The sequence below is a fragment of the Amphiura filiformis genome, chromosome 18 (genome assembly GCF_039555335.1).
Source record: "Amphiura filiformis chromosome 18, Afil_fr2py, whole genome shotgun sequence".
In the NCBI taxonomy this organism is placed as follows: Eukaryota; Metazoa; Echinodermata; class Ophiuroidea; order Amphilepidida; family Amphiuridae; genus Amphiura; species Amphiura filiformis.
Genome location: NC_092645.1, coordinates 64,024,012 through 64,040,651, shown reverse-complemented (window position 1 = coordinate 64,040,651; position 16,640 = coordinate 64,024,012). Strand labels below are relative to the sequence as shown.

At 37.5% G+C, this 16,640-nt stretch overlaps 2 protein-coding genes across 2 annotated transcripts; both read left to right on the top strand.

Moving 5' to 3' along the window:
* Positions 1 to 1,207: 1,207 nt before the first annotated feature.
* Positions 1,208 to 1,549, top strand: LOC140139303 (uncharacterized). Its single transcript, XM_072161082.1, has one exon. The coding sequence runs from the start codon at positions 1,208 to 1,210 to the stop codon at positions 1,547 to 1,549; it is 342 nt and encodes a 113-aa protein (XP_072017183.1).
* Positions 1,550 to 3,938: 2,389 nt separating this feature from the next.
* On the top strand, positions 3,939 to 9,633 carry LOC140139302 (uncharacterized). The gene is made up of 6 exons (XM_072161081.1): positions 3,939 to 3,986; positions 4,656 to 4,877; positions 6,332 to 6,460; positions 7,226 to 7,443; positions 8,363 to 8,489; positions 9,418 to 9,633. Exons 1-6 carry the CDS (start codon positions 3,939 to 3,941, stop codon positions 9,631 to 9,633), a joined length of 960 nt encoding a protein of 319 aa, XP_072017182.1.
* Positions 9,634 to 16,640: the final 7,007 nt, after the last annotated feature.

The following is a 16,640-nucleotide window of genomic DNA, read 5'->3' as shown; positions in this document are numbered from 1 at the left end:
AAGATCATCATGCAGTCTTCAAAAACATCTTGCACCCTTGATCCCATTCCGACATGGCTTCTTGCAGAGATGCTTGATTCGCTCTTACCTGCCATCACCGAAATTATAAATGAGTCGTTCTCTCGTGGCGAAATCCCTGCTGAGCTGAAATCTGCGCTGATCTCGCCTCTGATCAAAAAAGCCTACGCTAGATCGGAATGTGTTGACGAACTATCGTCCAATATCCAACCTTTTTTGTATATTTTCTTGGAACGTGCTGCTGATTTTCAACTTCAACAATATCTATCTGACAATGACTTGCACGCAAAAGCTCAATCTGCGTATCGACAGTTCCACAGCACCGAGACAGCTCTTATCCGGGTCACAAATGACATCCTTCGTGCCGTAGATCAACATAGTGAAGTCATCTTGGTGCTGTTGGATCTGTCGGCGGCTTTTGATACGATAGATCATCATGCACTCCTTCGTCGTTTACAGAATCGCTTCGGCATCTGTGGCCTGGCATTGAAGTGGCTTCAATCCTACTTTCATGAGCGTCGACAGTCAGTTCTGATTGATGGCACCCAATCTAACCCCAGACCCGTGACGCGTGGCGCACCACAAGGATCGGTGTTTGGTCCTCTTGCATTTACAATGTACATATCACCTATAGAGGAAATTGTCAACGCCCATAACCTTCAATGCATGATCTATGCTGACGACACACAAGTATATATCACCTTTAATCCTTGTGAATCGGACACTGTCATACCCATCGTCGAACGCTGTGTTAAGGATGTTAAGTGCTGGATGGTGAAAAACATGCTCATGCTAAATGACAGCAAAACTGAGATTCTTCACCTCAATTCTCGTTTTGTTCCGTCTGCACCGATTTCATCTCTTCATATTGGCGACGTCGACGTTTCAACATCATCTTCTGCACGGAACCTCGGCGTTGTTATCGACACCAACATGACCATGGCTAAGCATGTCACGGCATGTCAACAGCATTTGCAAGAGTGCGTCGTTCGCGTTGTACAAAATTGGAAGATTGCGGAGCTTTCTCGATCAGCCATCCACTGAGAAGTTGGTACACGCATTCATCACATCGCGGTTAGATAATTGCAATTCATTGTTATACGGTCTTCCCATTTCAGAAGTTGATAAATTACAGAGGATTCAAAACGCTGCGGCCCGGTTGGTTACTCGAGTAAAAGGTCGCTGTCACATGAAACCTGTGTTGCGCCAACTCCACTGGCTGCCTGTCAAGAAGAAAATCATATTCAAAATTCTTCTCATTACCTTCAAGGCTATTCATGGGTTAGCACCTGATTACATCAAGGAAATCATTGTCATTCGAAAGCCAACTCGCCTTCTTCGCTTATCATCTGAATTGCTTCTGCAGCCTCCGCCAACTATCGCGCTCAAGACTGCTTCATACGGTTATCGCTCATTCTCTTCAGCCGCACCATCTCTTTGGAATCAACTACCATCATTCATTCGCAGTTCGCAATCTGTCGACCAATTCAAGACCAGCTTGAAAACCCATCTGTTCACGCTTCCTGATTAATGTATATTGTTCCACCATGATATTGTTTATTTTGTTATTATATTGTGTTGAATTGACCCTGCCCATTTTTCCATCATAGGGAGTAAATTGCTGTTGCATTTACTGAGAGTGATTGTGCTGGTAACCTCTCCTCTCCAGGGTATTTCTACGTCTCACCGGTGCCGGTCACTTACTTTTGTTCCGTCGTGCAATTTTAACCCAGCCCAAATTGTTGGGAGTAGGTTGCTGTTGCGCCTACTAACCATTTCCATCCTAGGGAGCAAGTTGCTGTTGCACTTGCTGAGAGTGAATGTGCTGGTAACCTCTCCTCTCCTGGGTCGCCAATTTTTAATTCTTGTTATTATTGTGCCGGTCACAGATCACTTTGTTTTTGCTCTTTTATATTGTATAATCTGCATTTACTGTATGTTGTTTGCTGATATATTATAAAATTATTTTATAAGAAAATGTGCCTTGTTATGACTTGGTTGGGTTATGCAGATCTCCGTTTCTTTTGTTTTGTTCTGAGCCTGAGTCCGTTTAGGGCCGGTTGCGGAGCGCTGCATGATCTGATTCTTGGAATCATTTTTGCTTATGAATGTCATTTTTAGCATGTTTAAAATAATTTTTTTTGTTGCTTTAGTTCACTGTGTTTGACATGCATATTTGTTTTGGTTCTTTAATGCCTCTTCTTGTACCAGTACTTGATTGGACTTGCATAGTAGCTCAGGGTGGTGGAGTGTTCTGCGTTTTGCCGGTACCTTGCGTCCGCTCTGTTTCCTCCCGGCTTGGTTCCCCACTTTGAGTTGCTGTGTGATTCCAATCTTGTACAACCATGTAATCGTTTGCCTTGCAATAGTGTGTATGTGTAATAGTATGTTAAGTTATTATGCTTTTAGATCTGTAGTATAATATTTATTGTACTTGTTAGCTGATATAATATTTATATTTTTAATTATTGTGCCTTGGATCAAACTCGTATAAAATCTGATGGTTTTGCCATTATGCCGCCCTGTATTTTTCTCATGGTTGGATTATGTAGTTCTCCGTTTCCTTTTGTTGAGTTCTCTTCTGTGCCTCCGGCTGCGGAGCACTGCATGATCTGACTCTTGGAATCATTTTGCTTTTGATTTGATTCTTGTTTTTAACTTATTTAATTTTGTTAATGCATTGTTGTTGTTGCCATTATTATTTGTACTTGATTGGAGTTGCATAGTGACTCAGGGTGGTGGACTGGTCTGCGTCTTGCCGGCTCCTTGTTTTTGCTCTGTTTTCTTCTCCCGGCTCGGCTCCCCACCTAAGAGTTGCTGTGTGCTTCCAATCTTGTGCAATGTACCCGGTCATTTTCTTGCACTATTGTGTATGTGTAATAGTATGTTTAAGTTAGGCTATATATTGTTTTTAAATTTTTTGTTCCCTAGGTTTTATGTTTTGTAAAGCGCCCAGAGGCTATTTGCGTTGGGCGCTATATTAAATCTCTCATTATTATTATTATTATTATTATTATTACCTCTTCAAATGAGAAGCATGATGCCCCAAACGTAACAATGAAGTCAACTTACACACCATCCTACTTAATCCCTTCCGTTTTCGTTTCTGAACAATAGAGCTCCCGAAACAGAAAAGATGAAACGAGGGCAAGTATCAGGGGTGAACAACTTGATAATGTTGACCATTTTAAGTACCTTGGTATTTGGCTTGATCCATCGCTTTCATGGAGTTTCAACATTGACAAACTTGTGTCCAAAATTAATCAACGCATCGGTCTTCTTAGAAGAGTACGTCATATCTTGCCAAAGGCTACCTTAAATCTTTTATTTAAGTCTTTAATTCTACCTCATTTTGATTATTGTGATGTTGTTTGGGGAAACGCTTGTATTACCCATCTTTCCAGGCTTGATAAACTGCAAAATACTGCTGGGAAGGTCATACTTGGCCTTGCACGTAGATTTCCCACAGATGTTTTATTACAAATGCTAGACTGGAAAAAACTTTCTGATCGGCGTTCAACACATCTCAACATTTTGGTATACAAAAGCCTTGCTCAAAAACTTCCTTCCAATTTGTGCAATATTTTCAACTCAGTTTCTGACAGTCATATTTATAGTACGAGAGCTGGCTCTCAAGGAAATCTGGTTCAAATTTTATGTAGAAACAACTCAGATGAAAGAAAATTTATCTCTAGGGGGTGGTAACTTTTAATAATCTGCCTGTCATGGCCAAACAACCTCTTCCTTCTAGTGTTTCAATTTTCAAACAGATTATTTGTTAACATTTGCTTTTTTACACTTGTACATTAATAATGTATTGTTGTATTTTGCTTTATTTCTCTATGTACTTTTAAGAATTTGTATATTTCATATGTAATGTTTTAACCTTTTGATGTATTTTGTTTGACCCCTGGGCACCCATGGAAAACAGTGTTTCACTGATTGGGTATCCCCAGGCTAAAGAAGATGTAATAAATAAATAAATAAATAAATAAGAATGTCCTTCTGATATCAAATAATTTTGATTTTTTGAAATTCGAAATGTAATACACATTTTATGGCAAATGATTAAAAATTTACTTCGAGGACTGTTATATATCAAAAATGTGAAAAATATCAAATTTTAATAATTTTTGTATTATATCGTGAATTTCAAAAAATGAAAATTATTTGATATCAGAAAGGCATTCTTCGTTTTCAAAATGCAATTCGATATGTCTGATGTGCTCTCATGTCCCATAAAAAATACTGTCGAAACGCTCATTCCAGATCCATTCCATTCCAGAATGCACTCCCGTTTGGGGCTCGTGCATTAAACGCATCAACACCGCGAGCATTATTTTGTAAAAATAAATAAATACAGATTTTCGGGAACCACTCGTTATCAAGTGCCATTAATTATAGGTTAATAAACGTATCACTTATTGCGAATGAAATTATTCTACACTTGTTTATCTTTTGCAATTGGCGATAAACTTTGCTCATTCTCTCCCCCAACTCTCTCTCTCCCTCTCTCCTCCTCTCTCTTTCTCTCGCTATGTATGTCTGTCTGTCTGTCTGTTTGTCTGTGTGTCTGGGTGTGTGTCTGTCTGTCTCTCTTTCTGTGTCTCTCCTCCTATCTTTCTACATATATACAGGCTCAACATTTAGTAGAGAAATTGGTATTAACATCTGATGGAGATAAGATTGACTATGCCATAGTGCGTGATCTGCAGAAAGACCAGTGTATCCGTGTGCATGCGAATCAATTCGTGGTAACTGCTGGCGCCATCTTGACGCCACAAATCCTCTTTAATTCCGGAATCCGACCAAAGGCTCTCGGCCATTATCTGTCAGAACAACCATGCACATTCACTCAGGTAAAACAAGACTAATTCCTAACAATAATCTTAACGCAGGGCTAACGATTGCCAGCAAAATCTCAGAAACTCCAGTCTAAGTTTGGTTGTGAAATGTATTATTCTTGAACACTTGAGAACGTTCCTGCAATCTTATTGGTTCTTACCCAGCTTTACCCGTGTGATATGACACGACATCACACGGGTCAGCGCGTGTGCGTCAACGCGATACGCGCGCGTACTCTCTATTTTGACCAATCGGAGGCGCACAGCAAAAACGGGACTGATCGAATTTGTAATTCCTTGCAAAATGTAGATTTAATTTGATTAAAATTTGTATAATATTTTTTATTGGAATTGAAGTGTTTAAGAATGAGAATAAAGGTATTTTTGGCGTAAAAACGACCCGGCTTCGCCTCGTTGTTTTACTTAAAATCATGATGTCGCCCGCGTTATATGAGACGATAGATGCACTCCAGCGGCTAAAAACAATACCTTTATTCACTAAGTAATCAACATGCCAGCTCAATGTGATCCTATTTGCTGACTTCATACACGACTGTGTGCGTATTGAAAAGATTGCAGTTACCTTTATACAAATACAGCTATGTTACAGTCGTGTATTGTAATAATACAACATGATGCAGTCATGTCTACAGTAGAATTCACCACGACCTTTGCAGGACTTAAACCTCATTAAAAGCTATTAAACCAAGATAACACTCATTGAAAACAGCTCAACTGATTAAATCAGATCTTCTCTGGTTAAATCCTCACAACACATGTGTCTGTTTTACGTGTGCAATGAGCAATGAGCTGGTATTAATGTTTCAGTTGGGTGAACGATTATAAAGCAAACGCAAGGTATACAATAATGTGTGGGCTTTTGTTTACGAAATGAGACAATGGTCTGCTTATTGTTAACCAGCATTCTTGAAAATGAGAAGCATATATGGTTGCAGACTTAACACGGTTTGAAAATAATTTCTTCATATTTTTTGGTGTTATCTGTCGTTTACATATCCTTTCTAAAACACATAGTGACGTTAAATAGGCAATGTCCTATTACCTATATACACTAAAACACCAAAGTGCGACTATTTCCAAACACCTAACTTAGATAAAAATGTAGGACATGTTACAAAACTATATTTTCTAGAATTTCAGAGAATACTTTAAATATTGGCCGGTTATTTTTACACAGTGATTTTAACTAGGCAATTGCCTACTACTTCTAACATACACTATTTGTAAGGTCACGCGTCAATTGTGAGAGCCCTGTGTATTGTGTATAGGAAAACGGACAGTAACTGCAGTATGAAATATAAATGCAGCTTAATTGGGTACCAATAAGGAAAAAATAAACAAAAATATATAATTTCAAAAAATATTTAATGTGTTAAATTTTGTTGACGAGATTGTATTACAAATAGGACTACATTACTTACATATCATTGTCGTTGCTTATTGCACAGGTGGTATTGAAGCAGAGCCTCATTGATGGTGTGAAGAACGACCCACGATTTGCGCAAGGTGCAGCAGAACATAAGGAGAAATACCCGCTGGATCCACTGCCCTTCAAATTCTCCGATCCTGACCCACAGGTGCGATTTTTTAAAATGTATTTACAAACTTTAATACGACCACTCACCCACCTAAGCATATAGTAACTAAAAATACACGATCACATCCCTTGAAAAACGGGAGCTGAACAGTTTTATTTATTTATTTTCAATGTTGCTAGTGAGAAACATGATAGCTTTTATTTTGTGGCCGCGTTTCCATAGGGTACGCCTAATCTGTAAAACGATGGCATCACAACGTGCCTGATTAAAACAAATGGGACTGGGTTCCGCTTTTCGAAAACGAGGACGCGGCCCATTTTTTTCACAAACAAGGACACGTTATTCGGTCCCGATGACACCCGATGACATTATGGTATAAAACCAAATTCCGTACGTAATAAATCGTCGGGTGTATTACATACTGACGGATGTCAAATCGATGATGTATTACATAGTGACAGATGTTGATCGCAAATTTATCAAAAAATGGACATCGGAAAAACGTTGAGTAGGTAAATTGTACTGGGCATAGATTATAAACTTACCATTAATGTTCAGCAATTCATGTGTCTATTAAAAGTAGACCCTTGGAAAGATATTTTCAAAACGTTAAAATCTCATATATGTAATAGATTGCCAAAGTTATTCGTCACTATGTCTTGCCCAATTTTTTCGAAAGCTCAACATCCATAAAGTGTAGATCCGTCACTATGTAATGCACCCGACGAAATAGTCAATTTATTTTACTGTTCCTGTTTGTCTTGTCTTTTGCCAAGTTTTTTCCATGGATTGATTTCTTTCTAGTTGTACATTCCACTAAAGGGAGACCGACCATGGCACTGCATGGTGCACCGCGATGCATTCGCCTATGGAGGTCTCGATCCACGCATCGACACCCGAACTGTCGTCGACTTCCGGTGGTTTAGTATAATAAAGCCGCGTTTTGAAAACTACGTCACATTTTCTGAATCTATCAAGGACAATATGGGCATGCCTCAACCCACCTTCAATGTCACTCTGAAGTAAATATTTGAAATTCGAATTAAACGCAGAGAAGTATATTAAAAAGTTGCAGATTTTAACCCCCATGAAAACTACCTGCCTATTGGTCAAAAATAAGTTTTCACTATCAATTGGACCAATGGGCAACATTGTTAGAATAATTTCCCCACGCAAAAAATTGGGTGAATTATTTGCAAAGCTCCATTCTGATTGGTGATTAAAGTGAAGATATCACATAATTGACCAATCAGAGGCAATGTTAGATCGGCAGGTAGTGTTCAGGGGGTTAAAAGCTGCTATAACGTTGATAACAACAACAAAGGTACCAGTTACATAAATATCATAAGATACAAAGGAAATTACTGAATAATGCTAAGACTTAATACGAAGTAAAGTAATAATAACATACAAAAGAATGTCATGAGCTATAGATGAGTTGATCAACAAAGGCAAGGGACTGGTATATCGATATGCTTGAGTGAACCCCATGTAACCACTACACTGTTCAATAGCCTTATTGTGATGTGGCGGGAGTTTTAAAAATACGCGCGCATATAGACGAATCCAACGAGCCAAGTCATGGTCAGGATTTGGTCGGCTATTACTGGGTCCCCGCAGCACCAAACTGGTTTTGTGACTGCCCAATTGGGTGGATTAAAGCCGCTTAAAAATCGATGTTAGATTCTTTTGTGTTGTAAACTGTCATCATTCTTTTGTCTACGTGTAACACGGGTGATAGAATGCAGTTTAAAATACCCTCCAAGGCCCCATTATTTCACATTTTAGGTGAGATAGAGCCGACGGGAACCCAGCTATGGCTGCCATTGAGGTGTGGGAATGCGTGAAATTGGATTCGTCTATACTGCCAGGCAAAATATGTACAGTAATAGTAACTCTCTCAATAACATGTTAAATGCTTCTGTGTATATAATGTTACAGCGATGAAGAGAAGGAGTCGTGTCACGCCATGATGAAGGACATGATGAGGGCAGCCACAGCCGTGGGCGGATTCATCCCTGTCTCTCCGCCTCAGTACATGCCACTCGGCACCGCACTGCATATCACGGTCAGTCACCAGAGCAGTCACTAACAAGTCGTATATTCGTGTTCTCATATATTTTAGTTTAACGAATGATTAATATACACACTAAAATATTATATAAATATAAGACTAATGGATTGAAGATATGTGTCGCTAAATTGACATTATATAATTCAAGTTTATATCGAAATCGGAAAACTGTTTAATTTAATACTGGTAAATACCTTCCCAGCAAACACAAAAATGTTTTTAAAAAAAACAACGTTTGAAACGTTTTAGACGTGTTATATTTTGGGTTTTGATTTAGATAAAAACGATAATAACAACAATTGTCGGATTATATAAAGGCCATAGACAAGTTTTAAATTGTATTTGTATAAACGTAGTGTGCCTTAATATTACCGAAATATTTATTTCGCTACCATAATATTCGAGAAGCACTGAAATACAACTGTTTTAAACCTGTATGTTAGCCTGTTAGTCCACATCAAAAGCATGCTGAATTCAAGTAGCCTGGGCATAGGACCATTAAACACCGGACAGTCGTCTTCATGAATCCATATGAAGACATGAGCGCAAGAAGACCGTAAGTCCACTTGGCCCCTCAACATGTATACACTAATGTTATGTATAGTTTCTTAGGGTTTTATAATGTTTAATTCGTGTTCCATGGTGAAAACATCATGAACGGTTGTGACAGATTTGTTTTTCCCCCTGAACATGTATAAAACATTACCAAACTATACGAAACTATACTATATACTATAGTGTATACATGTTGAGGGGCCCAACTGAGATGTACAGCATGATCATGAGGTATGTACGCACGAGTGAACGCACGAATGAACGGGCACAGGGGGCAAGGCGTATGGGTCATCGCAACCTCTAGTTTCCCTGAAACATCATTTTAACCCAATATTCATGCTTATTATATTTATGTATACATTTGCAGGGTACAACACGTATGGGTAAGCAAGATGACGGCACGTCGGTTGTTGACGAATATTCCAATGTGTGGGGGATAGACAACCTGTGTTTGGGTGGTAATGGTGTCACCCCCACCGGTACGGCCTGCAACCCGACCCTCACCAGCGTAGCCCTCGCTATACGCTCCGCTGAGAAGATGCTTGGCAATCAAAATAATCATGATAATTGGGTGTTCATTTGAAGCTGACCAATTAGCAGCTCTTATAGAAACACACCACTGATGAAAGTTGTTTGTATGAATTTGATACAACGATACTATACCTATAGGAGGACTCTTAAACTTCCCGTTTGTAGAAATTACTGTCATTGGACAGAACACTGTGCCCTGTGTATTGGTGATCGACTAATAGAGGTAGTCATTGTTACTTCAACGCCGCCATCTTGTGGGTACGGAGTGCCTTGTTGCTAAGATCACCGCGTTGACGCTTGACTGAAGAGGTGTGTCACCGCACGTGCTGCGACTTCGGGGGCGTAATGTCTAGTGCATGGCATGCAGAACGGTAGTACCCACAAGATGGCGGATCCGGCGGAAAAGGCTGACGGTCTCTATCCTTTAGTGGCGACCAAGTCTTATGCATATGGTCAGGCGGCACAGGACGTCCCATCGTATTGACAAAATAACACTAAATTTAGGCAAAGTAGATTTTGGGCCCTGTACAAACCTATGCAATATATCCGCTAAAAGTCCGTTTTTAGCCATAACTTGTGTCGATCAATTTCTTTTAAACCAGATATCCATGGGAGATAAAATTTACACAGAGAAAGTAAAATATATTTTAAGGGAATCTACCCGGCGCACAAGATGTGCACCGAGTAGATTTTGAGTAAAAAACCGTCAAATTTGGACGTTCGCGCGTTTTTTAAAAATCCCTTAATTTGCTCTCTGCTACTAACTATGAAAAGCATCTGCCATAACGAGAGTATTACGTATCGTTATTTCTATGCTGTGTAAGAGTTGGATATTTGCGATTCGTCATCTTGGATTGCAGCAACACAGATCTTGCCCTAGTCCCCGATATTTTTCACACGTGATTATATACAGACTCGATCACAAATTTTAGGGAAGTGGTGTGTTTACGGCGAGATCCTTGTTTTTGCTGCTGCACAATAACAAATTCGAAACGAAGCACGGATAGGTCAGCACTTCTGTTTACAAACATACAAAGACAGCTCTGTTTACAAACGTGATGACAACTTGAGCATAATTTTAAATTTGAGGTGAGTGTACGGAGTAATTAGTATAGTAATTTCACTGAGTCGTTTTCTCGAGCTCACTGTTTTCGTAGGGTCATTATTATCATGGATGGTGTCGGTACATATAAAAATAAACATGCACTGCCATTGCCACTGCACTGATGCAGATGATGAGAAAGTATTAATAATAAGACAACAGTGAGCACATCCAATGCAATGCATGCTATGACACTGATCAGTGCACAATGCCTATAAAATAATCAGTCTACAATTAAAGTCACTGTCTGTCTTTCAGTGTGTATTAAACCCTGACCATGCTGCATGACCCCGGCCCGGGACCCCGGCCATTTATAAGGGGCTGTGCAATAATTATGAGCCCCCCGGGGGGGGTAAAATTTCCAAATGGCTCGCCTCCCTCTCGCCCCGTGAAAAATCACTTGCCCCCCCCTCTCTCTGCCTGCCAAAAAATCTTTGCCGCCCCCCACATGCCAAACTTGAACTTGCCGGTTGCCCCCCCCCCTCTCGGCTTGCCAAAAATTGCTTGCCTGGGGAGGGTAAAATTGAGGGGGGGGGGGGCAAAAATTGTCGGCGAGGCGAAAGGGGGGCCAAGCAATTTTTGGCAAGCCGAGTGGGGGGGGGGGGAAGTGATTTTGGCACACATTAATGAAATACTATAAAAAGGCTTAGGAAAACAGTACAGAAACGCTTAAATATACAAATTTTCCATCTCGCTGCGCGCGCAACATACACCTAGACCATTTAAGGTTTGCAAATTGGGATCCGAAAGAATTTGCCATTTTCAAGGTGGGGGGGCAAGCGATTTTTGGCGGGCCGAGGGGGGGGGGGGCAAGCGACTTTTGGCGAGCCGTTTGGACATTTTACTCCCCGGGGGACCTCATAATTATTGCACAGCCCCTTAAAATTGTAGTACAGGGAGCTGGATCAATAACCGTAATCCCCTACTAGCTAGTGATCTGGACATGTAGATTGTATATGCTGGACAGGGACTCAAATTCTCCCACCATTGCCCATTGACTTCCACAAGAGAGAGACAGATTTGCACTGTAATGTTTTTTGTAGTAGGCTTTACAGCTTTTAAATGCATGTAAAAACACAGCAGTAATTTGAGCCAACTCATCCGATTAAAAAAATATTAGCCTACTGGAGTTTGCACCGATGTCACTCTCTTGAGAAATTTAAATGGACTATTATGCCTCGCCGACTTATGTAGAACAGGGCAGGGCATTTTTTAATGGGGAGTCCCCGGCCCCATACCTCAGGGAATTTTCCCAAGTTGCTGTCGATCGACTTCCAAGCAGGATGAGGAATCTTTGTCTTTGAATAGCGAGCCCCTACCAAAATATAAAATCCTGGCCCCATGGAGAATTTTCCTGTCCTGTCAATGTCCCCCAAAAGACCAAATTGATCTTGATCATAAATTATCTTGAGCCACTCAATTATCCTGAGCTACTCAATTATCCTGAGATAATAAATTATCCTGAGATAATAAATTATCCTGAGATAATAAATTATCCTGAGATAATAAATTATCCTGAGATAATAAATTATCCTGAGATAATAAATTATCCTGAGATAATAAATTATCCTGAGATAATAAATTATCCTGAGATAATCAATTATCCTGAGATAATCAATTATCCTGAGATAATCAATTACTCTGAGTTAATCAATTATTCTGCATTAATCAATTATTCTGAGATAATCCATTATCCTGAGACAATTATCTTGAGATAAATTATATGAAAATAATAAATTATTTCAAGATAAATATCTCCATTATCTTTTTTGTCCAGAGATAAATATCTCAAGATAATAAATTATCTTGTCAAGGTAACAAATTATCTTAAGATATTTTTTATCTGGAGATCATAAATGATCTTGATAGTAAATTATATTGAGAAAATCATCTTGAGATAATCAATTTTTATCTTCAGATGATCAGTTATCCTGAGATAATCAATTATCTTGTGATAAATATATAGAAATAATCAATTATCTCAAGATAAATATCTCCATAATCTTTTTATCCAGAGATAAATATCTTGAGATAATAAATTAACTTGTCGAAAAATAACAATCTCGAGAAAATACATTATCTCAAGATTTTTTTTATCTGAAGATCATAAATTATCTTGATAGTAAATTATCTTGATCATAAATTATCTTGAGATTGAAGATAATTATCTTGAGATAATCAATTATCTTCAGATGATCAGTTATCCTGAGATAATCAAATATCCTGAGATAATGAATTATCCTGAGATATTCAATTATCCTGAGATAATCAATTATCCTGAGATAATCAATTATCCTGAGATAATCAATTATCCTGAGATAATCAATTATCCTGAGATAATCAATTTTCTGAGATAATCAATTATTCTGAGATAATCAATTATCTTGTGATAAATATATGGAAATAATCAATTATCTCAAGATAAATATCTCCATAATCTTTTTATCCAGAGATAAATATCTCGAGATAATAAATTATCTTGTTGAAAAATAATAATCTCGAGAAAATACATTATCTCAAGATGTTTTTTATCTGGAGATCATAAATTATCTTGATAGTAAATTATCTTGATCATAAATTATCTTGAGACAGAGATAATTATCTTGAGATAATCAGTTATCTTCAGATGATCAATTATCTTCAGATGATCAATTATTCTGAGTTATTCCATTATCCTGAGACAATTATCTCAAGATAAATATCTCCATAAAAACATCTTTTTGTCCAGAGATAAATATATCAAGATAATAAATCATCTTGAGATAATTGATAACAAATTATCTTGAGATAAATCACTCAAAAAAATACAAAAAAATCTTTTTTATCTGGAGATAAATATGTTAAGATAATCTTGAGATAAATTATCTTGAAATAATAAGATAACTTATCTCAAAATAATTGATTATTTCAAGATAATTTGTTATCTTTTATCTGGATATAAATGTCTCAAGAAAAGATAAGTTTAATTGATAAATCTCAAGATAGCAAATTATCTAAAAAAAAATACATCTCAAAACCTTTTTTCTGAAAGTAATAAATTATATTAAATCATCTCAAGATATTAAATGGCGATGATAAATTATCTTATTAAAATTATATGGAGATGATAATGTATTACAGTATCTCAAGTTAATTGATCATCCAGAGGCTAATTAAATCAATTAAAAATGTTTTCTAAGTTTTTCTTTTTATGTTATGTAAAATTATTGTTATTATTGTCTTGTTTTTTTTACAGGAAGCATGGACCTTGTGATGGCTATACCATGGACATAGGAAACAATAATTATTCTTGTTGGTTATTCAATGGAGCTCAATGGAATTCAACCTACGGATTTGTCACAAACTTCTCACATAGCACTATAACGTGATTAGTCCTTTGGATTTTAGTTCCAGCAGTTGAGAAAAAATGGCATTATGTCAAAGTCTGGCTAACTTTGTGACTAATTTATGAGTACCTCTCCTTAGAGTGAAGGAAAACACCAAATGCTTCAATTTTGATGAAACTGGTCTCACAACTTGATTTCAAAATAATTGTTTATTATTAAAAGAAAATGTTGCATCATAACAAAGGCTGACAAAGGAAGTAGGTAGCGGCCCATTCAGTGAGTTGCTCATCCGGACAATCGTAAAAATCATCAACATTCAGATTTTAGTACCTTTGTCATTGTCATAGATGTACTGACATAGCCTGCTAGTGGTTCAGCCGCAAGATGTGTATTTAAGACAAAATAAAGCATTATACATGAATCTGTAATTAATACTGACAGTATTTAAATTAGATACATGTATTTGAATGGGGCTTTAACTTCATCAATACTGCTGTTTTCTTAGTTGTTGTTTTTTTTGCCAAATTTCTCATTTCAAAAATACCAAATGACAATTTGAATGACTTATCACTCAATCACTTTTAAGCAATTTATAAACAATTTTAATTTGCCTTGGTCCTTTTTTTTTGCTCATACACATAAAACTGGAATGAAAGCCCCAGTTTAGAATTTGAGCTATTTTTAATTTTGACTGGAATTTTCAAATTTCCCAAGGTTGTCAACCAACCAATCCAACCATACTTCCAATCCATACAGCAATAATCAGCAAAGAAAAAATTGGCAACCCATCTTCTCTGCTACTGAACTATGCAGAGTCTGATACCATTGTTTATTTTCAAAATGCTGATTTTGTATGGAAAATGCTGATTTTGAGGTTTGAGAATACTGAAATGTGTTTTTCAAAGATGGCAGCCCTGTATACATAGCTATACATGGCTATACATGGCTATACATAGCTATACATGTCTATGACATAGCAACATATGGCTATACATAGCTATACATGGCTATACATAGCTATACATGGCTATCCATAGCTATACATGGCTATACATAGCTATACATGGCTATACATAGCTATACATGGCTAGACATAGTTATGCATGGCTATACAAAGTTATATACTTCATTAATATATTCTTGTTCATTGATTGGTTAAAAGTGGATCACATGACCAAAAATAGTTCTACCATCAGTATGCCTATCCGTAAATAGTACCTCAAAGCCGTAAATAGTATTTTCAATGTCCCTGATGAGCCGTAAATAGTACCTCCAAGCCGGAAATAGTACTTTTGACCATGCCTTCAGCGTGCGCACATTCGATGCAACGGAACAGTTCACGCACGCGACACTGCCATAACGTAATTTCGCGCTGCTGTAATTGGTTAGCCCAATTTTAGCCTATTCGATTTCTTTGAAGGGCAAAATATAGGTTGTGCTTAAATTGGTCGTGCTGTTCACTCTGACAGGATAGAAGCTGGAGAGTCTAAACGTCAAATAATTTTCTTTTAACCAATCATTGAACAAAGAATATATTAATGAAGTATATAAAACAAATATATACTGCCTTTATTAGAAGTTCTGGTTAAAACTATGCTCCCTCTTTGAGATCAATTAATACTATTTTCCTTCGGGGCTGCACCCCTCATGAAAACAGTACTATTGGTCTCAACTCGGGCCCATAGTTTTAACCAGAACCTCTCATGGCAGTATAAAATTGTATACTATGCATGGCTATACATAGCTATGCATGGCTATACATAGCTATGCATGGCTATACATAGCTATGCATGGCATTCCTGACCATAACCCATAACAATGAGCTACAGCACCATTGGTGCTCTTGTTCCTACTCAAATGCAACACTGAAGTAAATTCAAGCAAAGCAAATGATTATGTTTTTAATTTAATATTATTATTTTCATTTTTACACATACAAAGTCATGATTGTTAACATCATCATTTGTGTTGAAAGTTACCCAAGTTCCCTTCAATAATGTAAAGTAAATCTTCAGATACCATGTAAAGAGGTTTAATAAAATGTTCTTTTTATATAGCATGGTTCAGCTAAGTCTTGATTGTAGTCATTCTTCTCTCATCTTTAATGTCCATTTGCATTTTATTTTGCAGATCAACCCATTTTTTTTGCAACAGCATGTGTTCATAATTCAAAATCTTCTCATAAAATAAAATATTTGGCCAACCGCAGAGAGTTAATTCCAACACTAATGTTACCGGAAACACAGAAAAAAAATTTAAATGAAGTAAAATGATTTTCGTAACAACAGGTGGAAGTTATACATTTCATGTAGAACTAGCTCAGTTTGCTGATCACAAGGCCATCTATTGCCACATGACTCGAGTTAGCTGGGAGTATTTCAAAATAATAGAAATAACTTGAGCTGTAAACAGATGTAACGATGACCAGATGGTTTTGTTTTGTACCAATTACATGCTGAAGGTGCACTGAATTTGAAGTGGCCCATTCACCCATTGCACACTCCTGCCATATGCAAGGAGAGCCTCAAACTGGCAATTGACATGAATGGGAAGTATTGCGTAACATTACACAACGTAATATGACTGGTTCAATTCCCATTCATGTAAGCTGTCAGATTGAGGCTCTCCTTG

Coding starts and splice junctions, on each gene's coding strand:
- LOC140139303 (XM_072161082.1), top strand. CDS start 1,208: ATGAAACCTGTGTTGCGCCAACTCCACTGGCTGCCTGTCAAGAAGAAA.
- LOC140139302 (XM_072161081.1), top strand. CDS start 3,939: ATGGAAAACAGTGTTTCACTGATTGGGTATCCCCAGGCTAAAGAAGAT. Junction 6,461..7,225: donor TCTCCGATCCTGACCCACAG/GTGCGATTTTTT, acceptor ATTTCTTTCTAG/TTGTACATTCCACTAAAGGG. Junction 7,444..8,362: donor ACCTTCAATGTCACTCTGAA/GTAAATATTTGA, acceptor ATAATGTTACAG/CGATGAAGAGAAGGAGTCGT.